The sequence below is a fragment of the Gopherus evgoodei genome, chromosome 15, assembly GCF_007399415.2.
Source record: "Gopherus evgoodei ecotype Sinaloan lineage chromosome 15, rGopEvg1_v1.p, whole genome shotgun sequence".
NCBI classification, from domain to species: domain Eukaryota; kingdom Metazoa; phylum Chordata; order Testudines; family Testudinidae; genus Gopherus; species Gopherus evgoodei.
Genome location: NC_044336.1, coordinates 14,227,934 through 14,255,830, shown reverse-complemented (window position 1 = coordinate 14,255,830; position 27,897 = coordinate 14,227,934). Strand labels below are relative to the sequence as shown.

Here is a 27,897-nt window from a genome sequence, read left to right as displayed (position 1 = left end):
AGATCCTTAAGGTTGGTACCAGTATTGTGATTCATCTAGAATCTCAAACGTAAAGCAGCCAGCATCATTCTGTTCTGGGGGTGAGTGGGTTTGGTGCATGCTTTAAGTTGTGCCAGAGCAAGACACCTTGGAGGAGCTATGCATGGACTCCCTGTCCTAATTCTGTTTCTTCCTCCCCAGGCTACTGTACAACTTGCGGTACCTGGGCCAGGCCAATGTAGGAAAGGTACAGTTGTGATTCTGATGGACTGTAATATGTGTGTGTGTGTGGGGGGGGGGGGTGTCTTGTTTCCCCTGACTTTCATTTAACATACTCATTTTATTTCCCCCATCCTGATCTGTTTTCAGTACGGTGGCAAGGAGGTGCTGGACGAAGGCATACCCACAGTGTTAGAGCAACACCTGTGCCCAAGGGTGAGTTTCTAGCTGTGATCTTGCAGGAAGGATGGACTGGTGGCTGGCATTGCTCCAGGGCAGAGATGAGGTTGTTGGTGGTGCCAGCGCCATTCTGGACCTCTCAGCTCTTTCGGTTTCTTTTTGGTTTAATCTTAACGCCAAATTTCTTCGCCTTCTAAGGGCTTGGGGGTGTGTTTGTTTAATAAGCTCAACTTCCCCAGCACTCTCATCCCTTCCTCCAGTCTGATTTCTTTGTTTGGGAATGTCCTTACTTTTTAATTTCCAAAAAATCCTCCCTGGGTCCTTAGTAGTGAGGGGGTGTGTGGCAGGGCAAAAACAGCTAACAGAGCTACCACTCTGAAGCCTGTGGCAGGGCAGGGCAGGCATTCTCTGCTCCCTAAGACCTCCTGCGTGGGGCCTTCAGAGTAGAAGAATGGGGCATGGGAGAACAGGGCAGGGGTTCTTTGCTGCCTGGGAACAACTCCTCTTCCCTGCTGACCCCCAGCTCTTCATCTATCTGACAAACCCAGAGTCTCCTCTTCAAACTCTCTTCACCTCTGTTCAGCTGGGTTCCCCCGCTCTCGTTCCTCTATGGTAGCAAACCAGACCTGTCTAGTCTCTGGGGTTCGTATGCAAATTTTAAAGGCCCAGCGTGGTGACTCCATTGTACAGGATAATGCAACTCACTTGTCTAGCCTGTCTGTGGCTGTGGTCCATAAGGGTTAACCTCTGTTCAGGAAATCACTTATCCAGGGGCTTTAAATCCCATTAAAGTTGCTAGAATTTAATCACATGCTGTTTCAGGACTTTCCTGAATTGGGGCCTGAGATTGTGATGTAATTTTCCTCCAGAAGATGCCCTCTCAATTTAAAACTTCTCGTAGATGTGCAGACTCACCGCTGTGGCGCCTCCTGCTGGTTGTCCTTGGGAATTAGCTCACTTCCAGCCAGGAGCGCCCTCTGCAGGCCGGTGATCCACCTGTCCTCTTGGCCCCCATGTCCCTCCCTGGACCCCGGTGTCCTTTTAACTGGGTGCTGTCCCCTGGCAGTACCCCACCAATCTGGGTCTCCCCCCCGGGGAACACCCAACCCACTATCCCCACTTTGCCTCAGTTTTGGCTACTGCCTAGTCTCCATCTAGCCCCCATTCACTGGGGCAGACTGCAGTATCAGCCACTCATCATAGGCAAAGGGCTTTAGACGTGCTGCCTTTGCCTACCCGTTGGGCTGCCCCCTGTAACCCCCAGTACCTCTTAGCCTTATGCTAGGCTGCAGCCTGGGGCTTTCCAGGCAGGAGCTCCCTAGCTCCTCTGCCTTTCCCCAGCCCTGCTCCACTCAGGTACCCTGCGTCTAGCTCCCTGCAACCAGGCCCTTCTCCCTCTACAGGCAGAGGGAGACTGTTTGTTTGCTCCTGGCTTCCCTGGCCTTTTTATACAGGCCAGCTGTGGCCTGATTAGGGTGTGGCCCAGCTGCGGCTGCTTCCTCAATCAGCCCAGCTTTTAGAGCTGCAGCTTTCAAGCCCTCCCAGGCCGCTTTTTAAACCTCTCAGGGCAGGAGTGGGTAACCACTCTGCTACACTTCCCCTGGCTCCCTTGATGCCTTTGAGGAGCAGTGGGCGCTGTCTGGGGTTCTCTGCTTGGTGTCCCCGTCAGGCTCCCTTCTTATGACCCTCTGACCGCACTCCTGTCCCTGTTCTTTTATTAGTTGTCCCCCAAAATCAGTTGGGTTTTTGAAGTCCTGTAGATCCTCCCCTTAGGCCAAGTGGGGGATCCGTTAGCAGTGGGCCGGCTTCCGCCTGCCCAGTTCCCAGAAACCCAATAGGTACACTTCCCCATTCACAGGAACTAAAGAGCTGCAGACTTCTGTGAAATTCAGTGTGTTTGACTTTGTTGGCCCTGCTAAGAACAGATGGACTAAAAAAAGCATTAGGCAGTGGAGAAAACTCTAAGCCATAATGAATTTTTTATTTGGTAGCATAAACACTTCCTGCCTGCACTCTCCAGATTCTAAGGAAAAATCCTTCTCCTACCTTGCTTTAAGCATTTCAATTTGCAAACAAATGGATCACTCTGATCAAAAGTTAGAGTGAAAACCGGGCTTGGAATGGAAGTCTAGACTCAGACGTAAGTATGGAATTGCTCTCAACCCCCTCACTAATATAGAAAGGAATGTCTTTCCTCCTGGCACATTTCTTCTACCAGTGACGTGAGTCCTGCCATACCGTATGAGAAAGTCTTCCACCTTCATGCATGAATGGTGATGCTGGCATTAGCTAAGAAGCGAGTGTATGCGCGCACATGCACAGCAGAGCTTGGGGAAGAGCTAGTGTTGAGTGGGAGGGAGGGAGGGAGGGGAATACTACCTGCCTTGCTTAGATTGTCAAACCTAGTGAGAGAGAACCACGTGGCTTGAGCATTCATAAGAGTCTGAAACGTAGGGTTTGGAGTTCGGCAAATCTGTGTCTATTGCATGAGTCAAAACAAAATGGGTCGGGGAGAATGTAATTCTATGGTTACGTCAGCTGAGCAGGCACAGAACAGACGGGTTTAGGTTTGGAGCGTGTGTGGGGGAAGATGTGGCTGGCAAGAGAGAGACATAGTCTAAATGAGAATCAGCCCCAGCTGGGTTTACAATTATGCTTCAGTCATTCAAGCCTAGTGTTTGTCTACTATGAATACTGGTAGATGAATGTTGGCATTGAAGTTGGCTGAGCTAGGATTTTGATGTTGTCACCACACCTCAGTAAGATAAATGTAGGAAGGCCCATCTCTGCCAGTGCTGTTTGCCCACTCTGGTTCCAGATTCAGCCAGTTGGGCTGTATATTCAACAAGCCACTAGTGGGGATTTAATGTATAGAAGGATCTTTGCAACCAAAAGAATAGAAAACATTTAAAATACGGAATCTGAGGATTTAAATCCTCAGTTATCTACATTTCTGGGCCTGATTTACCATTGCCTGAACCTTGCGTAGATGTTTGTGAAGTAGGTTTAAAACGCTACCGTTCTAGAATAGCTGTGATTGATCCCTGCTGTGCACTGGTATAAAAGACTTTACAAGATCGAGGGCAACAGTGAATCAGGTCCTGTGAGCTCCGAAGAGGAGAACACAAGTTGATTATTGCATAACTCCTCCTCCGCACACAGGTCTGCCTGTCCTTTATTCCTCCTGAGCAGAGATCTGACAAACTAAATTATGTGGCAATTTTGCGATCCTGTCAAATCACCACCAGAGGTTAGATGGAGATTATCACCGGGGTTATTTTCACTCACGACCACACCTCATTTGCTGCACCAACCAGCCGTTGTGATCTGTGGAATTTGCCACCAGCGGAAGAAGGCTTCCTGAAAAACTGGGCTTCTGTATGATTTACATCACTCCTGGTTAAGCGCTCTCTTGCTGTTATCTTTCTCTAAAATAAATCTTAAAAGTTGGTTTTGTTTATTTATTCAGGAAGTTTTATTTGACGTGAAAGAAACTGAAGTCTTCATACAAGAGAAAACCTCTTCCAAGGTGAGAAAGGCATGTCTTCAAGTTGAGTTGAAACATTCTGGCATGTTAGAATATAGATATTCAGACCTTCCTGTAAAGCCTGTACTTTAAGAACTTAGGTGTATTTTTATCACTTAGCTAGTTACAGGGGTATAAAAACAAAGAATCAAAACCACAGTCTGCCTGCGTACAGGCCTTCTCTCACTAGGATAGTCTTAGGCCTTGTTCGTAGGCTAAGGCCTTTGGCTAAGCAGCAGGGGCAGCCATAAGCTGGGAAGCGAACGGTCACATCCTCACATTCCAAACCAGTCACGCTGAAATGAGATGGTATTGGGCTGTTAGGAAGATGATCCTGTCCTGGTCGTGCCCATCACCACCAGATAAAGGAACAGATCTCAAGATGGTTAAAGAAAACTTAGTTTGACAGCATCCTGTCTGGCAAGAAATCACTTATCAATGGTTGTGAAACCCTCATTTCTGTATTGTTTTATCTTTATGGCCCCCACTTTTCTGTTGTTAACCTGTCTGGTTCTCTAATTGTTTTCTGTCTGCTGTATAATTAATTTTGCTAGGTGTAAGTTAATTAGGGTAGTGGGATATAATTGGTTAGAGAGTTATGTTACAATATGTTAGGATTGGTTAGTTAAATTTCAGGGAAATTATTGGTTAAGGTATAGCTGAGAATATTGCTATATAAACTGGGGTCAAACAGGAAGTGCGTGGAAGGGAAATTGGAATCATGCCTGCTAAGTGGGGGAACGGGAACAGGGTACTGCAGCATCAGAGCTGGGAAGGGGACAGGAGGTAAACGCTCTGTGGCATCAGAGCTGGGAACGAAACACTGGGAAACAGACACTATCAGCGTATAGAGCAGGGGCGGCTCCAGTGGACCTGGCGAAAGCCACCTGACTGCCCTGCTTGGAGTGGCAAAATACATAGAGCCGCCCCTGGTATAGCGATAAGCCTGACTGGTGTGAAGGGCTTTGGAATATGCTTGTTTGGAAACTAACCCCAATAAACATCACATTGTCTGCACTTTGGACTTCTGGTCTTTTGGTGCTTGCTGTCTGTGTGGCAAGAACCAGGGACGTGGGAGGGTGAAGTGAAAGCCCTCTAATACGGCACATTAGTGATGTTTAAATACCCTGATGTGGCCTCTCACTTTCCTTAGCATGATTTTGCTTTTGCATGTTTTTAGCTTGTAGAAAGTGCACTGACCTTTGTGTGTACACAGCAGTGTCAGAACGTGAAACTATTTTGTGTCTCTTATACATGGCGGCAGCAGCTCTGACTTCATTCTACATGGAAAAGAATTTCCCTTTGCAGCAATTTATTTAACGCTGGACTAATTCAGTGAACAAACGGCAGGCTCCAGAGATTGAACCCTGAACTGTCAGCTTTGTTGCTAATCAAATCTCTCTCTTGACTGTTACACTGTAGGTTCTGTTCCAGTACCCCTATCCAGAGATCTCCTGTGTGGGTCGCCGTCTGGATAGCAACAATCTTTTTGCATTTTGTGTTGCGTAAGTGTTGATTGTGGGATAAACCTAGTCTGGTTTTGGGATCATGACTTTATCAATTACATTTTCATGCAGAGTCTTAAACCATTATCAAGTTAGAATTAGAAAACACGTGTACTCTTTTGGAGAAACTTTGAAAGATCCGGAGATTGGATTGGGCATGCTTGCCCCTCATGTGCCACTGTCAGTAAATGAAAAAGGGGGCTAACCGCACAGGGTCCAATAGATGTGTGCCATTGCTGCACGTGTACATGGACCAGCAGCCTTGCTGTTACAGATGCACCAGATGTTGAGATGAGGTCCCTCTATGGTACGTCCTGTACCTCGACACCATTTAAAACCCCTTTATGAATTACTGGACTTATTTCTGTCTATTGATGAGGAATTTTCTTATTCAGAGTTTCACCAGGGACCCCTGAACACAGTACCTTTGACTGTCTGGTGTTTGAATCAAATTCTGAGAATGAATGTGAAGAAATTATCAAGAGAATCGGTAAGCAAACATTTTACTGTTTATTAGAGTGTAAAAGACGGAAATTCTTTGTTCCACCACATCCTGCCACATGGAAGTACTGATTTCCACTTTGTGTGAGGTATTAGCACATGTAGGTAAAAAGAAATGTTTTAATGTGATCTTCTAAAGGTTGTGCTTAAATCCCACTGAAGTTGATAGAACATATCCGTAAATTAAAGCTATGCGTGTACTTCAGTGCGTTCCTGAATTGAGGCCTGAGATTGTGAAATAATTCTTCTCTGGAAAACGCCCTTTCAGTTTAACTGCCCCAATCACAAGATCTAATGAGCTGCACCCAAGTGTGAAGTTAGGTGTTCTGGAAACTGTCCCTGCTGAGAACAGGCAGGCTAAAAAAGAGACAGTTACTCACCTTTGTAACTGTTGTTCTTCGAGATGTTGCTCATATCCATTCCAATTAGGTGTGCGCGCGCTGCGTGCACAATCGTCGGAAGATTTTTACCCTAGCAACACTTGATGGGTCAGCTGAGGCACCCCCTGAAGTGGTGCCCTTATGGCCCTGGATATATGCCCCTGCCGACCTAGCGCCCCCTCAGTTCCTTCTTACCAGCTACTCCGACAGAGGGGAAGAAGGGCGGGTTTGGAATGGATATGAGCAACACATCTTGAAGAACAACAGTTACAAAGGCGAGTAACCATCTTTTCTTCTTCAAGTGCTTGCTCATATCGATTCCAATTAGGTGACTCCCAAGCCTTACCTAGGTGGGGTCGGAGTGAATTGTCACGGAGTGAAGGACCGCTGAACCAAATGCAGCATCACCCATGGATTACTGCAATGTCACACAGTGGGAAGCGAAGGTATGAACTGATGACCAAGTTGCTGCCCTATAGATCTCCTGTATTGGCACATGAGCCAGGAAGGCGGAGGACGAACCTTGAGCCTGAGTTGAGTGGGCAGTAAGGTGTGTAGTTGGGGTGCCAGCCAAGTCCATAGCATGCCCGTATGCATGATGTAATCCAGGACAATATACGCTGCATGGAGACTGGGAGGCCTTTCATCCGGTCTGGCACCGCCACAAACAACTGGGTCATCTTTCTGAAAGGTTTCCTTCACTCAGTGTAAAAGGCAAGGGCCCTGCAAACGTCTAGGGAGTGCAGCTGTTGTTCCCGTCGAGAAGCGTGAGGCTTCGGATAGAAGACTGGAAGGAAGATGTCTTGGTTGACATAGATGGCAGACACCACCTTAGAAAGGATGGTTCCTGGTGCAAGTATTGCTGGAGAAGGTCCGGCTGTCCCAGGTTCTCCATACTAGGAGCACATGCCTGAGTTGGTTGCAGGGTCATCATCTCCGCGTCCCCTGAGGGGGGGCAGCTGACTGTGGCCTCCGGGACCCGGGGTTCCGAATGAGAAGCCCTGGAGGGGATGCTTTGGGTCTGGTGGTATGCCCAAGGGGTCCAGATGGACCATTGCGGTGGTCCCTGAGCAGGATCTCGTCCCTCGTTCTGCCACTGACCCTCAGCATCCACATCCTGGTCATGGGCGGGGTAGCCACTCTCCGCCTGGGATGACCTTGAGTTAGGGCGGGAAGACCAAGGTGGGGCCAACTGATTGTGCTGTGTTGCGCTATCCCACGTCGATGGACTGCGTCGTAGGGATGGAGATCAGCGCCGAGACCTGGATCAGTACCGACGATCATACCGGTACTGGGAGATCTGGACACCGATGAAGATATCCGGGCAGAACGGCTCTGGGACCTACTCTGTGGAGATCGGTGCCAAGATCAGTGCCAGGATCTTGACCGGTACTGACTGTACCAGGAAGGAGACATTCTCGAGGTGGAGCGGTGCCGCGAGTATGACCGGCACTGAGATGATGGTTGGTGCTGGGACTGCGGGTGGTGCTGTGCTCGGGACCAGTGCCTAGAGCGGGACTACGAACTGGAGCGGTGCCAAGACATCTCAGTCTGCGATGGAGGGCGCATGATAGCGGGCTTCCCTGTTGATAGGACAGACTGCACCGGCTGTGCCGGAGGCTGCAACGGTCCCGACTCGGTGAGTGCGGTTAAGTCGTGGGCTATAGAGAAGGTCTCCGGGGCAGATAGCAGACCGAGCTCGACGGTGGTGCGCACCGGGGAACTTATATGCACAAGACTCAACGGCGCTTGTAGCGCCAGAATCAACGGTGCCGGAGTTGGAGCCTTCACGGGGCGGTCCAGTACGGGACGTTGTTCCAAGGGGGGCACAGGCAGTGCCTGTGACTGGGCAGGAGCAGCAGGTTGCTTGTGCTGCTTCTTAGACCCTGAAGATAGCGAGTGGTGCCACGCAGGCTGCGGTGCCGGAGACGTCCAGTGTCGGGAGCCTTTGCCAGTGCTGGGGGTGCGCTTCAGGCCAATGGCGCCGGGTCTCTGCTCAGGCCTGAGGGCACTGGGCTGTGCCGCTTCCATGAGGAGCTGCCTCAAACGAAAGTCCCGCTCCTTTTTTTGTACGTGGCTTGAATGACTTACAGATGCGGCACTTATCTGTTTGATGGGCTTCCCCCAGGCACTTCAGGCAGGAGTCGTGGGGGTCTCCCGTAGGCATTGGCTTAAGACAGGCTGAGCAGGGCTTGAAACCCGAAGACCCAGGCATGAGCCCGGGTACCGGGAAGGAGGGAGGGGAGAAAACCCCCTTTCTTCCAACTACTATATACACTAACTACAAAATTTACTATTAACTACAACTAGAAACTACTATACTACAAAACTAACTAGAGAGATAACGAGTAAAGAGCTAGGGGAGTGGAGATCAGCTATGCCATGCTCCACAGTTCCAATGACCATCATGGGCGGTAAGAAGGAACTGAGGGGGCGCTAGATCGGCAGGGGCATATATCCGGTGCCATAAGGGCACCACTCCAGGGGAAGCCTCAGCCAACCCACCGAGTGGTGCTAGGGTAAAAATCTTCTGACGATCGTGCACATGGCACACACGCACCTAATTGGAATCTAAATGAGCAAGCACTTGAAGAAGCTGCATTGGGAAAGATGTAAATCACAAGTAACTTTTTACTTCCACTCTTTTTTTGTGATGTCTAATTAGCATAGGAGTAGGTAAAATGAAATCATAGGTATTTTAATGTGATTTTTTTTTTAAAAGGAAAATTCTAGTAATTCCTATAATACCGTAGCTAATTCATTTACCACGTATCCAACCAGTTTTAGGTAACTGCTGGTAGAAATACCCAAGTTTCAATATCTACACTCGGTGAATGGAGTGAGTTTTGTTTTAGGGGACTAATATTTAAATATACTTTTTCAAGTAGGACTGAATCAAGCTGTGGGATGTCCCATTGCTTGCAAGACTTGGGTTTTATTTACCCAGGTATCTTAAGGGTGAGTCTACACAGCAAAAAACACAACAAAAAATGCAGCAGAGAGTCTCCAAGCCCAGGTCAACTGATTTGGGCTTGCAGCTTGTGGGTAAAAATAGCAGTGTAAACATTTGGGCTGGGTCTGGACCCGGACCCCTGGGCTCTGACACCCAGCAAGAATCTCAGAACCTGGGCTCCAGCCTGAACCTGGAGGTTTACACTATTTTTAGCTCTGTGATGTGAGCCAAAGTCAGTTGACCAGGGCTCCGAGACTCACTGGTGCAGGTCCTTTTTTTTTTTTCCTTTCCCCTGTATAAACACCCCCAAAGGTATTTATTGGGTGACACCCCTCTGAGGTAGGGCAATGCATTTGTTGCCATTTTACAGTAGGGGAACTGAAGCAGAGGCTAAGCAACTTGCCCAAAGCCACACAAGAAGTCTATGCTAGAGCAGGGATTGAACCTGTACCTCCCAAGTCCTAGTGCCCTAACCACTGGGCCATCCTTCTTAATAAATGTGTCAAGATGCTGATATCCTGTTTGCTTAACTTTCTGCATTTAAGAGGTTTTCAAGTGATTTACATCTTAAGTCAATGCTCTTGTTAGAATCTTGTATTGTACTGTAGTATTTGGACACATTTGGGTGCTGTTGAGTATGAGATTTGGGGGGAAATGTTCTACATAACTATAGAGGTATTGATGTTATAACATTTTGTCCCAGATTAATCATTCTGTAAAGGGGAAGAGGGTGCTGGAGCCACCCTTAAAGAGTTTGTAGAAGAGTAACTGGTAATAAGTGCTTGTTCCCTCAGCTGCTGGATTTAAACACACCGAATGGTTTGTCTGATGAGAAGGGGGAGTGATGGCTCTAGCTCTGAGCATTCTCCAGGCACTCCAGTGACCCACATTTGGAGCCCTGGGGACAATTCCATCCTATTTTCAGAGGCTAAGACCTTGACAATGGATTAAGAGGCTGTCTTCACCTGTAACATGAACTGAATTTAGGATTTTATTTTTAAACTGTCCAAATTTTGGAAGGAAGTGTTTCAAATGCATCTCTGAAAGCCAAGCCTAACTTACTGCCCAGTCTCAACATCATAAACTTTTTCTTAATTCTCTATGGAGAGTTTCACTAAAAGCTTTCAAAGTTCTGTGGAATAAAACATGGGAATAACATAGCTGTTCACAGTGTCAGTTTTTCCATGCTTGACTTACTCAGTGTGGATGCAAATGTTTATATAACTCAGGAAAAGACAAATAACCTCCATCCCCACAGCAAGTTAGACAGGGCAGCAATTTCCATGTTAAGAGCAGCACTGTAACTTGTAGTTAACCTTTTCTGTATCTTTAATTAGAAGTCAAATTAAGTTAGGGCTGCTACCAGTAGCAAGTGCTTAAAGATATTACTTTTAAGCAGTAAAATGTTTTAGAATGTCATCTAAGTCCACCCCCTCCCCCAGTTTTATTAGCAAGGCTTTTCTTTCTTCTGCTTTCTGATGGAAAGTTGAAAGCAGGGAAGAAGTTGTTTAAGAGCAATTGTTCCAGGGAGAAAAAAAAAAGCATTAAAAGTGAAACCAAATTGAGATGGGGGAATTTTATTCCATCTAGAATTTGCTCACAACCTGTAACTTAAATAGGAAGAGTCAAATTTTCAAAAGCACCTAAACTTTCACTGACTGTCAAGTCAGGAGACTTGTCCAACTGAGATATCAGCTATGCTTGTTCCTAAAAACTTAACTCTGAGGAAGATACATACTTAAAGAAAATTCAAGTGACTTCAACATGAAGTAAGTTAAAAACCATTCTCTTCTGAACCCCTAATATCTATAGTTTAATGGCCTTAGCTTAGTCTCAACTTATTAAAGCCTTAACTTTTTCTGGAGCGTGTTTGGTGTGCTTTGGTTTTGGGGGAGATTAATGTCTACCAATGCACCTTGAAGGGGGGGGTAGCTTAACTCCCCCTCAAAAAACAAACCACACACATTTTGCTACTGTGATTTAAGGACTAGGACGAAGCTCTGCCTTCCAGCCTAGACAAGAGTAATTACTAATTTAAAACATGACCTTCACAAGAGCAGCCAGAGAACAAGAGCTCAAGTTTTCCCTAGTTCAGGTCACTTGTAAAGTAGTCATTCAAAAAATGAGTTAGGGCAAGAACATTCTTAAGTATTATACTACCTCTCCCTTGGGCAAAGACTATTAACTCACTCCCTTCAAAAATTTTATCCAGCTTGCTATTTAACTCCATGGACACACCAATGACAGGACACCTCACATGTGAATGTAAAACATTTAATTTAAAAATGTTGACACTACAATATATAAAATAGCTATTATAAATGCACATAGTGTATTCTATAGCTGCCAGGTTTACGTTTTTAGGAAACTGTAAGTTACACTGTGGTTAAGACTTGTAGTTTCACCCTCTGAAAGTCCACATTCTATCACAGTGATGTATGGTCAGACTTAACAGCCCCAATTGTTAAACACTTGGATCAAGTCATAACCAGTTTTATTGCAAAAGGACCCTGTACACATTTATATCAATTCTAGTACCTTACAATTTTAGCTACCCAACAAGTCATTAACATACAGAAACATGCATGAGAAGCAAGAAAGATCACCCATCCCTTCTGCATATTAGCAACTTGCCACTCTTGAGCAACAAGGCTCACATCACTGAGGTTTATGTGAACAGTCACTTTTAGCATTCATCCTGAGTGAAAGATGGAATGACTTAAGTACAAATGCAACATATTATAAACAATTTCTTACAAAAAAAGTCACAAATTAAAACCAAAGTATTTTACAGAATTTACTACAAAACACCATAAAAACTGCTTCCACTTAAGCTCTCTCCCCCCGTATCCTGCGAGCCAGCTGGATGTCTTTGGGCATGATAGTGACTCTCTTGGCATGGATGGCACACAGGTTTGTGTCTTCAAACAAACCCACCAGATATGCTTCACTAGCCTCCTGTTTTTTAAAAAAAAAAAAAAAAGGCAAGAGAAGAGTGTTAGAAGCCTTCAGAAAGCAACACATGCTGCCTCAGATTCCTAAGTTATCATAAGCAGCAGCAGCGAGGTCACTAGTAGTACAATACCTGCAGTGCACCAATGGCTGCACTCTGGAACCTCAAGTCTGTTTTGAAGTCTTGGGCAATTTCCCTTACCAACCTCTGGAAGGGAAGCTTACGGATCAACAGCTCTGTAGACTTCTGATAACGACGAATCTCACGAAGGGCCACAGTACCAGGCCTAGAAGGAACAAGAAGAGGAGACTTCAGTCCACAAGAATAACGTGTTGTCCCAGCTCCAAGTCTAGAGCTGCAGGATATTCTCAGACAGACCTGTCACCGCCTCAGCAAGGTTCCTTTCCTTACCTGTAGCGATGAGGCTTCTTGACTCCACCAGTAGAGGGAGCGCTTTTCCTAGCCGCCTTAGTGGCCAGCTGTTTACGTGGAGCTTTGCCACCAGTGGATTTACGGGCGGTCTGCTTTGTACGGGCCATTTTCCCTCACTTACCTAGAGGAGAAATAGGCAGGAGTGACACAGGAAAGCCCCTGCCCCACGATTAAGCCTTCTCCCTTCAGTACAACCCACCCCCACAGCATGGAGACAACAGGAAACCATCCCCCCTCTTCCTCCCCACGGAGCAGAGACGTGGGCAAATCGCTGCCAGCCCCAGGCAGCAGATGTCCGTGGGCTGCCTCCCCTCCCCCGCGCGGCAGGCAGGCAGGCAGCCAGCGGCCTCCCCTGGGAGGAGGAGGAGTCACGGCTCCCCCGCCCCGTGGCTTTTCTTCTCGGAGGGAAGAGTGAGTCACGGCCGCCCGCCTCCCTCTGCCTGCGGCCGGCCGGCCTGCCGGCGAGTCCCAGCGGCTGGGGCCGCGGAGCAGTGGAAGCCGGGGTGGCCACAGGCGGGCCCGTTCCGAGCGGACAAAGGATCGCGCTTCTTCCGGGGCCAAGCCGGCCAGGCACGGTCCCGCGCGGGTCTCGTCTGACACCACCGGGGGCGGTGCTCAGAGGTGCCGGTCGGTCCATCTCGTCACCACAAGAGCCGCTCGCTGCCCGGCGCGGAACAGCCACTCACCGCCTGTCCGAGGAGCCACCGGCTGCTGCTATAATCCACTCCACGTACAAGACGCCACCTAACCAAACCTCTCTCACTGTGCCCTCCCGCTCCGAGGACCCGCTTTTTATAGCGGGGGCGGCAGGTTGCGTGATGACCTCATAATTCCTGGAAACGGCGCACCTCCCCATTGGTCGGGGCTTCCGCCGGCGCCGTGCCGTCACAGGACACAAAGGCGGTGCTCCGTTTACTCAGCGCTGATTGGATGCTAGCCTGGCTGCTGATTGGTTGTTAAAGTAGCACGCCGATTGGCTACTGGGAGGCAGGAATGAGCCAATCAGAACAACAAACCCAGAGATAGTTCTGATAGGACGAAATGGAACATGCTTTGGATCCTACACTTTGTTGCAAAGCTCCACAATGGAAAGGCAATAGGAAGGCAGCGTGCGTGAATGTCCTAAGCGCAGAGGGGAGGACAGCTGTGGGACAGGGGACTCGATAGAAGCATGCTGGTAGGGGCAGAGAGTAGGTTTTATTAATGTCCCTCATAAAAATGTATGTTAACAAAAATGCAATTACTCTTACCTTTTAAATAATAGCTATTATTAGTAGTGAATTAACTTCATTTTCTAAAGCATTGTTCAGGCACAAAACACTAATTAGTAAACTTTATTTTCTATAATGTCTTTCGTATTCTATGTACCAACATTTGCAATCTGTGACAAATTCAGGGATGTTTGTGGATTAAACTATTTTAATTTCACTGAAATACACTGAATTTGTTTTTTAAAGACAAAGCAGGGAATATTATAAATACTTAGCTAAAAATAAGGATGGTCCTCTCTAAATGGGGACAGTCTGGGTACATAAATTCATTAAAAATAAAGCAAAACAATTAGTAATGTAATGAATGTGATCATTACAACACATTTCATATACTAAGGCCTTGATCTTGCGTACATCATATGTAAAGTTAAAGCACTGGGCTTCATGGAGTTCACTGCAGGATCAGGGCCTTGTGTGCTAGTGATTTTCATACACAACACACTAATGTCATTAAGATTATTTTCTGTCTTTCATACACAAACGTATTCATAACATTTATTTTATACAATAGATACATAGCTATACATACTGAAAAATAAAGTTAAATAAGAAATATAATATCTGTATTTTTATATCTCCACAACATGGATACCCTTCATATCTAAAACCATACAAATAAAATAAACCTGCTTTATAGTTATATAATAATAATTCAGCTATATAAAGGAAGAATTTTAGGCCCCAAATCTATAAATACATGTGGACTTAACTTTAAGGACATGAGCTGTCCCACTCAAGTCAATAGGTGCAATCTAGAGCCCTGCAGATCCTGCTGAGGGCTTGGCTACACTCACACTTTACAGCGCTGCAACTGGGGTGTGAAAAAACACCCCCCTGAGCGCTGCAAGATACAGCGCTGTAAAGCGTCAGTGTAATCAGGGCAGCTCCCAGCGCTGCACGCTACACCCGTAAGGGATGTGGTTTACATGCAGCGCTGGGAGAGCTCTCTCCCAGCGCTGCCGCTCTGACTACACTCACCCTTCAAAGCGCTGCCGCGGCAGTGCTTTGAAATTCCAAATGTAGCCATACCTGTTCCCACAGGTAAAATGTGTAAAATGCACTTTGTTGAGGGAGGATTGAGTGGGCAAAAAAACCCAGACTGTGGTAACTTGAAGGAAAAAACTTTAAAACTTTTTATACTTCAATTTAAGTGAGGGACAGAGCTTTGGTGTCTATTATAACAGATGTTAAAGTACTTTTTACATTGTTTAAACAAGATTTGTTTTATCCTTTTAGTGGTAAAAATTGTATGAATTCCATTTATGTACAGAATATACTAACTTTTATTTTAGTAACTTGGGGTAATCTGTCTTTCTTGCGGGATTTGAAGGATCTAAAGTTTTCGTGGGTGGGCGCGAGATAAAAACACAAGAAAAAATGTGGGAGCGGTTGGAAGTGGGTATTGCGGGGTGGGAGCAGAATTTAAAAAACAGTCCCACACAGGATTCTAGTGCAATCTTGACCCTGCTAGAGCCAATAGGAGTTTAATCATTGACTTCAGTTGGACCAGGAGTTTACCAGTGAAACTGTTCATATGCTTAAAATTAAGCTTATTTATAAGTATTTGCAAGATTGATGCCCAAGCACTTACAACTCACTCATCCTCCACTTCTTACTGATGCAAAACTCCTATCGCCTTCATAGAGCACTGTCTTCGACTTCAGCATATATACAAACATTAACAAAGATATCAATATAACATCTTTGCAAAACTGGAGAGAAAAAAAACAAAATATGAATATATCATAATTGGGAAAACTTCTGAAAAGTTCATAGAAAATAAATCAGTAATATGTAAGTCTTGACCAGCACCATATTTCAAAAATTTCAGTTTTCTTCTTGTGAGCATTAACATCCCACGATCCACATCCATATAGCCTATGAAAAAAGTTACATTTTTCACCAGTTATACCTTTGTATATTTCAAGATGCCATGTATTTTCCACATTCTCTTAAGGGAAACCATAGCTGAGTGAACCATCTTTAGTCTTCTTCAGATTTCTTTGGAACAGCCTCCTTGGTTGGATATATATGATACCAGATAATTCAATAAGCTACTGTCTCTACAGCTAGTCTATTAATTGTGATGTCTGCTTACATCCTGTTGTTTGTTGTGTCAACATATGTGCAATTTGTTTTTGTTACATTCAGGAATAGTCCATATTCCTCACAAAACTGTTTTTCCAGACTCCAGCATTTGTTGCATTGCATTGATGGTTATAGCAAAGAGAATTGTGTCATCAGCATATTTGAGTTTGGCTAAGAGGTGACCTCCAATGGAAATCCCAGCTTCTTCCACTTTGTAAAAATCTTCAAGACTTGTCTCATAAAAAATTCTGCATATACGTTAAAGAGGATTGGGGACAAAATACACCCTTGTCTCTCACCCTGCTCAGGGGAAAACTGCTTACTGCTTTTCACACCATGGTCTGTTGTTGGTGGTAGAGACTTGCAGTGAGTTTAGTCAGATTAGAATCTGCAGGCTTGCTAATATCCTCCAAAGGCGGTCACATCAGATAGTATCAAACACTTCGGAGAGTCAGTGAATCATATGATCAGTGGGTGCCTGTACTCTGCCTTTTTCAGGGATTTGATGGATATTTGCAATTTGGTCAGGTGTGTCTCAGCACTTTCTGAAACCCGCTTGTGGTGGTAAGTTCTGCTGCTATACTTCTTTTCAGGAATCCTGGATTATGTAGAACAGAACTTTGCTGTGTACACTATCAGGGAGATGAGATGAGAGTTACTACCCTCTGTTATTTTTCCCTTCTCTATCAAGGTCAGAAAAATTCTCTTCATCCAGTTGTCCAGCCAATTTCTAATCATCCATACATCATCACAAATTTACCACATAAAATCAGTATTGCTTTCACCAATTGCTTTTAACAGTTCTTCGGGCACGTTATCTACCATTTCCCTGGTCCTTTCCCGGGCTTTAATTTCATAATAGCATGGACCATGTCCTCTCACAGGATTAGTGGCTCAACAGACACCAGCATGACACAAACTTATATACTTTGGTCATGTTAGGCATAGAGATGGAAGTAAACTTGAGAAAGTTATTATGGGAGGGATAGGGGAGGGTCATCGTAGTCAGGGACAACCAGTGAGGAGATGGATGGATGGTTTGTGGCAGATCACTGGAAGGTCAGTGGTTGAGTACTCAGAGTTAACACTGGACCATGAAGGTTTCTGAAAATTCTGCTATGATGTTACCAATATTCAGTCATGAATACATTTATTTATGTACTGACTTTGTATGTAAGAAAGATTGTGTCTGTTTTGAAATGTAACCATCTCAAGGATTATGGAACCATTTCATTGCATTTTTAACAGCTGATAGGCTAAGTCGTGCAATCCTTACTTCAATGGGAATTTGAATAGGATAAACAGGATCAGGCCCAAAATGCCTCATGTGGACTATGGCATTGTTTTCAAATGTACTGTACATAGGGCATAAACTGAACTTCCTGCTCTGTATTGATTCTTGATCACATATGTATGTCCTGCAAACTGAAATAAAGAATTACATATTAAAATAGATATTGCACCAGGTTTAGCACCCTCCCAAAAGCATGTCTCGGGATTCACAGATTAAAAATAGAAGTGAGGGTGAAAGGCAGAACCAGTACTGCACAGAAGGTTCAGAAAGAGCTCTTTCTAAACATCTAACAAAGCCCCACCACTATAGTGGTTTGAGCATTGGCCTGCCAAACCCAGGGTTGTGAGTTCAATCCTTGAGGGTGCCATTTGGGGATTGGTCCTGCTTTGAGCAGGGGGTTGGACTCGATGATCTCTTGAGGTCCCTTCCAACCCTAATAATCTATGATTCTATCCCCATACACTACAGAAGAAATAAATAAACCCCTTATGGTCACACAAAGTGGAAAAGTTGCTTGCAAGGATGGCATTTATCCCAAATTCCTCAAGGGACGAGCATGGTTGGCAGACCAATTCAAGCTCATAAATTAATGGAGAAGTGTGACAGAGTGCTGAGGCCTGACAGATGAGTCAGTACTCTGATCTCTGTAGCCTCAATTAATTTCCCCAGTGACAGCTGATTGAGAAAATAGGAATGGGTTAGTCAGTTGGGAAGGAAGGGTGAGTTAAAGAATTAATTGGTCCATCAGCTGACAATACTGATAAAAGGCAGGAAAGACTTGTAAGTGGGGAGGACAGGGCTAACTGTGCCCAGACTGAAGATGATCCAAAGGAAAAGAAATCTCCTGTCTTTCCAGGGCCTTTATGAAGGTCCCATAGGGATCAGGACTGTCCTGTTGCGCTATACAGGTGTTGGTGGAGGGACTTGAATAAATTATACAGAGTGAGAACTAAAAGATGAGTCTCTGAGCAGTTCTTAGGTCAGCCAAGGATGGGAAGAAGGCACACAGGCACTCCATCACAAGAGGGTATTGCTGATCTATCTTTGAGGCCATCCTGCAAAAGGAACAGGCCAGCTTCAGACTGGGACAAAGTTGCTGCGACCAGGTTCTCACCATTACTAGTTACATTGAGGCTGGTTTTCAGTGGAATCTAAAAAATGGAACTACATTGACAGGCTTATCTGCTGCATGCAACGCAATATGGAGATGTGGGCTGTTGCTCAAGGCATGAAGGATCATCAAATGCTGTAGCATTATGTGACTCCTGGCCACAACGTTGAGCAACTGTAGATAATATGTTCTCTTGAATGGGCAGATCAGCAAAGCACACACCCTCAATGATCCATGTTGACTCCTTCACTATTCAACATCTACATTAGTGACTTATGCTGAGAACAACGCTCTTACGGTACAATACAAAGACCACATCACCATCAGTGACATCCTCAATGCCAACCTCAGGATAATGGCAGAATACTTTCAATACTGAAAGCTCTCTCCTAATTCTTCCAAAACCTTGGTAATAGTCTTTCACCTAAACAATAAAGCTGCCAAGGAAAGAGTTAATGTCATCTTTCACAGTGAATAAGTCCAAAACTAGCCCTATCCAATGTACTTTGGTGTAAATTTGGACAGAAGCTTGACTTTTAAATTTCATCTGGTAAAGACATGCAAAAAAGGTAAAAAAGGAAGAACTAGCTATGTCCAAAAACCAACATGGGGTGCTGAAGCACACACTTTTCAAACAGCAATGGTAGCACTGGTGTACTTGAATGCTGAATATTGTGCACCAGGCAGGGTGGGCAGCTTATGTACCAAATCTCTGGATGTGCAAGCTTAATATCACAGTAAGAATTATAACTGGAACAATTAAAATCAACACCCATTCAATGGTTGTCTACTCTGGCACATGTACCCCCACCCAAGATCCTGGAGAGACACACATACAGCTTGTGAGTACAATTGAACTATGGCCATCCTGAATTTACCAATTCATGAAGACCTCCAGAACCTCTTGTAGAAATGCCTGAAATCTCACAAGCCTTTTTATAATTTGCCTAAAGCTCTTAAAGTATCCTCATTCAATCCTGTGGCACACTGGAAAGAATTCTGGGATAATGGTAGTATCGCAAACCCGATTGACAATCAGACAAAAGAACTTCCAGGCTTCAACCTACCTCAGAAACAATCCACATTGCGTCATTTCAGAACATCACATGGCAGATGCTATCATCTCTTACACTCTGGAAGATGAGAGATAACACAGTGTGACCATGGACATCAGTTGCAAACTATTGATCACATTGTAAATCAGTATCTGCTTCAATCATTTGTTGGTGGCAACTCATAATTACAGCAAGCCACTTCCAAAGCTACCCCACTAGTCCACTAATTTAGATTTGGTTAGCTGAACATTGCTAATCATCTCTCTTGCCATATGCAATAAGAAGTTCTGCATAGATGTGGGTTATATACTACCGCAGACTTGAACTAATATGATGTGACAAGATCCATTATGTGCTGCAAAATAGGGACTGCTGTGGTTTACACATTATATATATATATATATATATCTCCTCTCCACCTAATGTCTTCATTCTCTGTTAAATTTTCCTATTCTTTGGGGTTTGCACATAAAAAAGTAACTTTTTATGAAAGCAAAATAATTAGATATAAATAAAACTGTTTTGCATTCATTTATATAATGGTGGTCTTTTATCCTTTCAACAAATAAGGGAGCTTAGTAGCTGAAACTTTGAAACAGGGACTTACTAACACTCCATTCCTTCCAAAGCCAAGACTCAGTGGCTGGAAGGAGGAGCCCATTTTAATTTGACTCATTGGGTGCTTAGAGACAATGAAGATGCTAGCCTTCCAGAAACTCTACAAGTTGGAACACTCTGTAATGGCAACTGCCATGTTTTTTTACTGGATGGTACATTATTAACATTGCAGAGAAATCTGTGGTTAGTGTTTATTAACAAGAGTTATGTCCTGATTCTAGACTTTTTTTCTGTAATTCTATAATGATGATTGCCCAAGCCTCTAACTATAGAAATACTTCTATAGCTTTTTGTTCTGGTATAGGACTGAAGAGGAGCTATCCAGCGGTTACAGGAAATGAAACTAAAACTAAAACAAGCTATGATGGGAAGGCTCATATGCAAAATTCCAAAGATACACGTATCTATTCAGACACATACAGATAATAAAATACAAAGTGCAGACAAAACAAACTTGCCAGGTAAAACCTAACTTTTGTGCGTTGCCTTTCATTCAGAGTGTGTGTTGGGTTTTCCTGACTGGAGCATGGCAGAGAACAAGCAGCGGAAACCAGGATAGTGCCAGGATTAACTGGTCTAGAAAAAGTCAGTCTGTTTGGCTTAAACCAGTGATTTTCAAATAAGGGTGTGTGGAACCACTCCTGGTGGTCCACAGAGCTGACTGTTCACATGGTGCTGATAATTCCTTGTGTACAGCTGCTAAATTCCTTTAAAAGACAGGTACAAAAAGATTAAATATTGACATAATATGACTTTATAAACAAATGTTGTAGCTATTACAGGGATTCTGTGCAATCACAAATGGGCGGGTAGATCGGCTATCCAATAGCACTATGAAAAGTTTGAGCTCCCCTAGGTTAAACAGTGTCACAACATGTTAGTCTTAAGTGGAGGTGAGTGTGTGTGTTTATATATATATATATAAATAAAACTTTATGATCATTTGAGTATTATTTGATAATTCAACATTTCTCTTTCTACAGGCTCATCACTTACTGTGATTTATTTGTTTATATATTTGGCCTTTTCTATGTACAAAATTTGAAACTTTACTGATATAGTTAAAGTAGTACAACTTCTACAAGTGTGGATACAGTTATGCTGTATAAGATACTTATACATTTTCTTATTCCTGTAAATGTAGGATAATGAGCTCTTAAACTGTATCAGCATAACTGTGTCCACTGTAGCTATTTAGGTAAAAAAAAAAATCACACCTCAAGACCAAATTTACATTCAAAAGTTAAGTCAACCCAACTGCATTACTCGGGTGTGTGAAAAATCTGCAACTCAGCGACCTTGTTGAACCAAGCTAATCACCGGTGTAGATAGTGCTAGGTCGACAGGAGAATTATTGACTGTTAGGGAAGTAGATTAACTACTGCAAGGGGAATACCCCTCCCCTCTCTGTAGTGAGTGACTAGGCTGAAGTGCAGCTGTGCTGCTATAGCATTTTAAGTGTAGACATTACCTAACCAAAATAGTTGTACTGATACAAAAACTGTGTAGACCATGCCTTAGAGTTTAACATTAACATTGTTCAATCTGTGCCTAGTGGCCAAGTTAAAATGAAAGGTGTTCCTCTCATCAATCCTTGTGCTCTTTCCCTCCCTTCCCCAACTCTAAAATAGCCCAGTGAGTTTAATAATTATGTGTTGAGCCTGAGATACCAAAATTCTGTATACAAAGGCTTACATCATCTCCCCATGGAGGAAGATAATTTAACGCAAAACTCCGCAAAGTTCCTGAGGTAATGTTACTTTCAGTTTTTCCTCGCTTGGAAGGTGTGAAAGGTGTCCACAATCCTGATAACCCAACATTGATACAGAATCTGGGGTTAGCTGTAAAGAGGCAGCTTCTCCATACAACTCTCTCCATCCTTCTCAAATCGAGTGTGCTGTTATTTATTCATTGGCTATTTTTGGACCTTTTCTGCCTTGTGGGGTAATGTGGAAATTAATACTACAGAATCAGCTTCTGCATGACATTCTGCTGGAATGTCTGCCTTTTGTTTTTAAGTAGAGGAGAGAGAGAAAATGAAGTTATATACAGAAAATACCTCTCTAATCCTCTGCAAACCAACTCATCCATTACCTTCACAAAAGCCACGTGTCCCAAAACATACACTAGTCACAAAGGTCTTTTTCTCAATTTACTGTACTGAAAAAAATCAACTGTTGTCAGGAGAATACTTAAGGATCATGTTTGTTACAAAGTCTACTGTTAACAAAAACAGTAGATTACAATGTATTACAGCAATGGCATGTCTCCCCACATCCTATTTAACCATAACTTGGCATAATTCTATTTTTTTTTAATAATGTAGATGGATAATGTCTATTTGTAAGCATTTTTTTCAATTTGTATATATTTAAATTTTCACAGTTGTGGGAAATCGGGATAAATTAAAACGAGTTGTCAACATCACATGTGAAAATATACACTGTAAATAGCCTTGACTCAATCTCTTGAGCAGCATTTTCTTACTTTGCATATCTGTAATTTTTTATTATTGATGAAAATATTGTTCCCTGGTTTGTGTGTGCACGGTGAAGTCAACATTTAACAATGATCTTTCCAAGTCTAACCATAACCCTCTGTTACCTGTGGTTACAGGTCTGAATCACTCGTGTATGCACACTGCTTAAGCCGCAGTACTTCCATGTCCTCACTGAACTACTAGCTCTTTCCCCTGCCTCCAGGAGATGCATAGCTCAGCTAGGCTTCCGAAGGGCAGCTGAACTACAACTTCCAGCAGATCCCAGTCTGAAGAAAGTCCGGGGCAATGTCCGAACAGTGCCCCCGGGAGTTGTAGTTTTACAGGCCGGAAGCCCCGCCAAGCTGTGTCCCGGTTGGTGGAGTTTGCGCGAGTGCCTGGACTACAAGTCCCATCATGCTTTGCGAACCGGGGCGGTAATGGCGGCGGCGGCGCCTGCGCATTGCGGTCTCCGTGCGGACCGCGCAGAGTGAATAATAAAGTCTCCTCGGCGGTAGCGGCGGCGGAGGGACCGGAAGGCAGGAACATGTCGAAGGGCCCAGTGGCGAGCGGCCCCCCTGCGGCCGGGCCGACGGCCCCCGCCAGCGCGCTGCAGGCGCAGCCCGAGAAACCGCAGCACTACACGTACGTAGCGAGAACACCCGCTGCCGCCGCCCTCCGCCCGGCGCCCGCCCGCGCGCCACACACGCCTGACGTCAGCGGGCAGCGTGCGGCACGCGCGCACGGAGACCAACCGCCCGCCCGGCACCGGCAGAAACCGGCCGTGGCCGGCGCGGGCCGGTGGGATCCCGCCTTAGGGGAGGGGGCGGGGCAGGCACTGAAGTGACTCACCTTACCCCCACGCGCATACACCCACCCGTACTGACCATGATGCACTGGGGCCTCAGCTCTCCCCCACCCCAGCTTTGCCTCCTGGATGCCTTTGGGGTGTCTCCTTTGTACCCCCTTATCAGGGTGTTCCCCCCCAGTGAGGCTGCCTGGTTCTTTCCCACATGGTGGGGATGTTGTTGCAGAGTGTGTCACCCTTAGCAGAAGGGTGGGTCACCCCCATTTTCAGTCTGCTTCCCTCCCCCACCCCATAGCTTCTCTTGGTTGGGTGCATCTGCCCTAACTGGAATACATTGCCCTTCCCCCCGGCTCAGGAGGGTGTGTGGGCCCTAGGGCCAAAGCACATCAGCCCTTCACCCCCATCCTTGTTGTGGGTGACTGCTGTGTTGAGCATGTCCATCCATGTGTTGTGCCTCCGCTGCCTCACAAACACGTTCATGACAAATAACGCTTTGACAGGTCACATGCCCATCAACTAGGGACAAGCCCCCAGGGCAGGTCATACATGGACCTGTGAAGGAGACATCATCGCTAGGGGTTTTTTCACACACCCATGAGGAAAACATTAGGAGGTTCTAGGCTCCCACCCCCATCAGAGAACTGACATCTCCCTATGGAAATACCGGAAGGCCATGTTGCACACACATACCCCTGAGGGAAATCTTACTAGAATGCATCATATGGGGAATTTCTCACTAGAAGATATCTCACTAGCATGCCCCGAAGGAACTATGACTTGAATATTTTGCACGTGCACATATGGGAAATATCACTAGTGTGTCACAGCCTCAGCCATATGTGGCAAATGTTACACAAGTGTCTCCTCAAGGAGCGATTGCAGCGCATGTTACTCTTCCTCCTCTCCCCCACACTCCCATTACGCTGAAGGATGACTCCTCCATAAAAGAAGTATTGTTAGTGTGTGTAGCATCCCTCACTATAGTTTGCTTCTTCATGAGGGAATTATTGCTGGAGCATGTCTTCCCCAAGAATGTAAAAATATCATTAGAGTATGTTGCTCTGTGCTCCAGGCCAGTGGTGTCCCCTTGGCGGTTGAAGTATTCAGGTTGGAAGTGGTGGCAATAAAGTTCATTTTTCTTTTTTATATAGGAAGAAGATGAAAGGGTTGAGTGGTGGGAGCATCAGGGTGAGGGGAGGGTTGGTGATGGGGGCTATGGTGGTAGAAATAACTGGCAGTTCTCGGACCTTCTCTAAAAATATTAGACTGGAACTGTGCCCTGAGCTGAAAATATCCCTGGATTGTGTCACCCTTTTCTTTAGGGTACATCGGACCCCGGAAGGAAAAATCAGCAGAACAAATTACCCATATCACTAGTGTGTATATTGGTGGACTTTTTCTTGCTAGAAAATAATAGTTTGCATTTCCATAGTTCCTTTCATCCAGTGAACCTAATGTGTTTTACAAGCACTGAATCACAACACTCATGCCTGTTACAGGGGAGTAAATTTAGGCGTACCAGGGTTAAGTAATCTGCCTGGAAGAAATCACAAAGTCAGTCTGTAGCAGATCTGGGAATAAAATTTAGGAGTCCTAACTCACAGTCACCTCCAATAACCACTAAATTCAATTTTCCAACTGTAGTCTGAAGGGCACTTGCTGGTGTTTTGCAGAGAGCTGCTTATGCTGGCTCTTCATATTACCAGCCACTTCAACAGATGTACATCTTAGAATCCTTTGACTCTACTGCAAATGAGGAGAATCTAGCTTAGCCCTCTCTATTAGGACCACTGCTACAAAGGTGGAGGAAAGGAAACGAGCTGTCCTTGGGGACTGGAGGTCACCAGTGGGAGTGAAGCTATCAGTCGTGACTGGGTGGGGAATGTCCACATGAAAAAGAAATTAGGTAGATAGATGGTTATGTCCAATATCGCATGGGGAGAAGCAGACCACATGGTTCTTAAGCAAACCCACAAAAGTAGGGGAAAAGGGAATCAAGCAGCAAGAAATCACGTGCAGTGGAAGAGAAACCCTGGCAACAGGAAAATTGTAGGGGAGAGGAGAAGGGGAATGGAAACAACAAAATAGAGCAACATTTGTATGATTTACTTTTTTCAAAGAGGACAAAAACAGTTGCATAAAAGGCAGCTAAAAATACTTCTGTCTATCCATGCTGCAGTTGACACAAGAATGTTGAGGTGACCTGCAGGATGAGAAGGGAAGTGTGTGTGAAACTATCTCTTAAAATGTGATTCTTACTATAAGAATGAAAATGTATAAACTAGAGTACATCACATCGTAAACTCTTTTTATAATAGATGGGAAACTATTTTGGTTGCTCTTTGTTATGTGATCATGCTATAACATTTAAATCTCTTGTTTTACTTTTTTTGTTCCTTTTTGGTTTTGTTTCAGTAAAAGGATGTTATGGTCACAAAATTGTAAATTAAAATAGAATTAATTATCCACATCCTGTGCTGTCCTCTGGGAACAGGGGCGATACAGGAAATCTCTGTCTTAAAGAATTTTGGTTGCGTTTATTAGGAACTGTTCCGATTTCCTTATTGGTATTTTCTCAATTGTTGGCAATATTGATATGTCATCTAATTTATTTTGAACTGTGGTTTTATATCTGGACTGAAGGTCCTTTTTATTTGCTCTAGAACAACAGCAAAAGGAAACATGAAACAACAATTGTTGCTAATACGCACCGTTTGTTCTACTCTTTTCTTAGTTGACCAGGAGACTTATAAAATCTTAGCTTTGACATTAGTGGCAATTGTAACGCATAGCTGGAATTGTTATGTGTGCCCATGTTCTTTATTTGAGTGAGAGATCTCATGTTTTTCCCCCGATTATTTTTTTATTCAAATCTCTTAATTTTGGAAATTGCAGAATTCCGATGAATAGCAATTTTATAAGTACCTCACTGGTTTTAAGTTCTCTCTGGGTTTTTTTCCTTAGCTGTCACCATGTATGATGGTTCTTTGTGATGCTGCTTTAATTGCAAGAGTACAGTGATGTCATTAAGATACCTTATCCAGTCTTCAGGTTTCTGCTGGCTGGCTGGATTTGTTGTTTCAATTAAGTGTTTCATGTAACATCTTCGTTGGTCTGGCTTTAGATTCCCATTAGCAGAAGGGAAAAATACTTTTCATGTGTTCTGCCAAACCTCCTGTTTGTTTTGCATTATTTCACATTGTTTCTTGTGTTTAACTGGTATAGTTATCATCTTAGGTACCCACAATCTGCAAATCAGAATAGAGGTTGGGTTTGAAGAAACTAAAGCAAGTGATCAATTGCCTTAGAAAACCAATTGTCATGTAGTGAAGATTTTGTTTTGACTTAGTCAGCCTAGTTCATTTGGATGTTATTGAGCTCTTTTTTACTGTGTGATAAGTGTTGTGGACTTCTTTATCCCTCTTGTGAAGTCCAGAAAAGTGAAAATGGAGTGATACTTTCTTTGGCATGTGTTCTCACCCAAGTGTTAGATCTTTTGAGAACTTTGCAGAAAGCCAAACATTCAGATAATGAGACTCATGAATGTATCCGTTCTAGTGTGCTCACATTTATTTTGAACAGTAATCCCTTTTCCAAGCCTACTCCCCCAAGAGAACACCTTGGTTCAGGTCCAGATAATCTGAATATTTTCTAGCCGAGTTACGAACCCTTTGGGACATAGATTGTGGGTATATTTTCACTGCAGAGTTAGCACACATTATCTACACTTGAGTTACTCCTTTCAAGTTAGCCTTAGGAATAATTAAAAAGGGGATAGAAAATAAGATGGAGAGTATCTTATTGCCCTTATATAAATCCATGGGACGCCCACATCTTGAATACTGCGTACAGATGTGGTCTCCTCATCTCAAAAAAGATATAATGGCAATAGAAAAGGTTCAGAGAAGGGCAACTAAAATGATTAGGGGTTTGGAACGGGTCCCATATGAGGAGAGATTAAAGAGGCTAGGACTTTTAAGCTTGAAAAAGAGGAGACTAAAGGGAGGTATGATAGAGGTATATAAAATCATGAGTGATGTAGAGAAGTAAATAAGGAAAAGTTATTTACTTGTTCCTATAATACAAGAACTAGGAGCCACCAAATGAAATTAATGGGCAGCAGATTTAAAACAAATAAAAGGAAGTTCTTCTTCACACAGTGCACAGTCAACTTGTGGAACTCCTTGCCTGAGGAGGTTGTGAAGGCTAGGACTATAACAGCCTTTAAAAGAGAACTGATAAGTTCAAGGAAGTTAAGTCCATTAATGGATATTAGCCAAGATGGGTAAGGAAGAGTTTCCCTAGCCTCTATTTGTCAGAGGGTGGAGATGGATGGCAGGAGAGAGATCACTTGATCATTGCCTGTTGGATTCACTCCCTCTGGGGTACCTGGCATTGGCTACTGTTGGTAGACAGGATACTGGGCTAGATGGACCTTTGGTCTGACCAGTGTGGCCGTTCTTATGTTCTTAAGTTCTTGATCAAGTGCAACATTGTAAAGTAACACCGCTGTGTTATTTTGTGCAATGGACAAGCTGCTCTGTCTAT

The 27,897-nt window shown here is 44.3% G+C and overlaps 3 protein-coding genes and 1 long non-coding RNA gene across 6 annotated transcripts in view; 2 read left to right on the top strand and 2 right to left on the bottom strand.

Moving 5' to 3' along the window:
* Positions 1-20,767, top strand: part of LOC115635483 — a 34,688-nt gene extending 13,921 nt beyond the window's left edge. Inside the window, exons 11-16 of one of the 3 annotated variants that reach the window (XM_030534326.1) lie at positions 181-226; positions 349-414; positions 3,848-3,907; positions 5,327-5,409; positions 5,805-5,899; positions 20,370-20,767. In XM_030534326.1, coding sequence (XP_030390186.1) covers positions 181-226; positions 349-414; positions 3,848-3,907; positions 5,327-5,409; positions 5,805-5,899; positions 20,370-20,491 — 472 coding nt within the window. In that variant the 3' untranslated portion in view covers positions 20,492-20,767. Of the gene's footprint in view, positions 1-180; positions 227-348; positions 415-3,847; positions 3,908-5,326; positions 5,410-5,804; positions 5,900-9,946; positions 11,324-20,369 lie in introns of those variants that run through there. The other 2 variants (XM_030534328.1, XM_030534329.1) reach the window with 2 other exon arrangements.
* Positions 11,721-13,415, bottom strand: LOC115635485 (histone H3.3). Its single transcript, XM_030534331.1, has 4 exons — positions 13,315-13,415; positions 12,608-12,749; positions 12,329-12,482; positions 11,721-12,201 (listed from the first exon to the last, which is right to left on the bottom strand). Exons 2-4 carry the CDS (start codon positions 12,733-12,735, stop codon positions 12,073-12,075), a joined length of 411 nt encoding a protein of 136 aa, XP_030390191.1. The 5' UTR covers positions 12,736-12,749; positions 13,315-13,415; the 3' UTR covers positions 11,721-12,072.
* Positions 15,100-22,755, bottom strand: LOC115635486. Its single transcript, XR_003996598.1, has 3 exons — positions 22,670-22,755; positions 19,460-19,525; positions 15,100-17,412 (listed from the first exon to the last, which is right to left on the bottom strand). It is a non-coding gene; the product is annotated as an uncharacterized LOC115635486 (long non-coding RNA).
* Positions 22,756-23,002: 247 nt separating this feature from the next.
* Positions 23,003-27,897, top strand: part of UNK (unk zinc finger) — a 57,032-nt gene continuing 52,137 nt past the window's right edge. Inside the window, exon 1 of the mRNA XM_030534324.1 lies at positions 23,003-23,186. Coding sequence (XP_030390184.1) covers positions 23,089-23,186 — 98 coding nt within the window. The 5' untranslated portion in view covers positions 23,003-23,088. The remainder of the gene's footprint in view (positions 23,187-27,897) is intronic.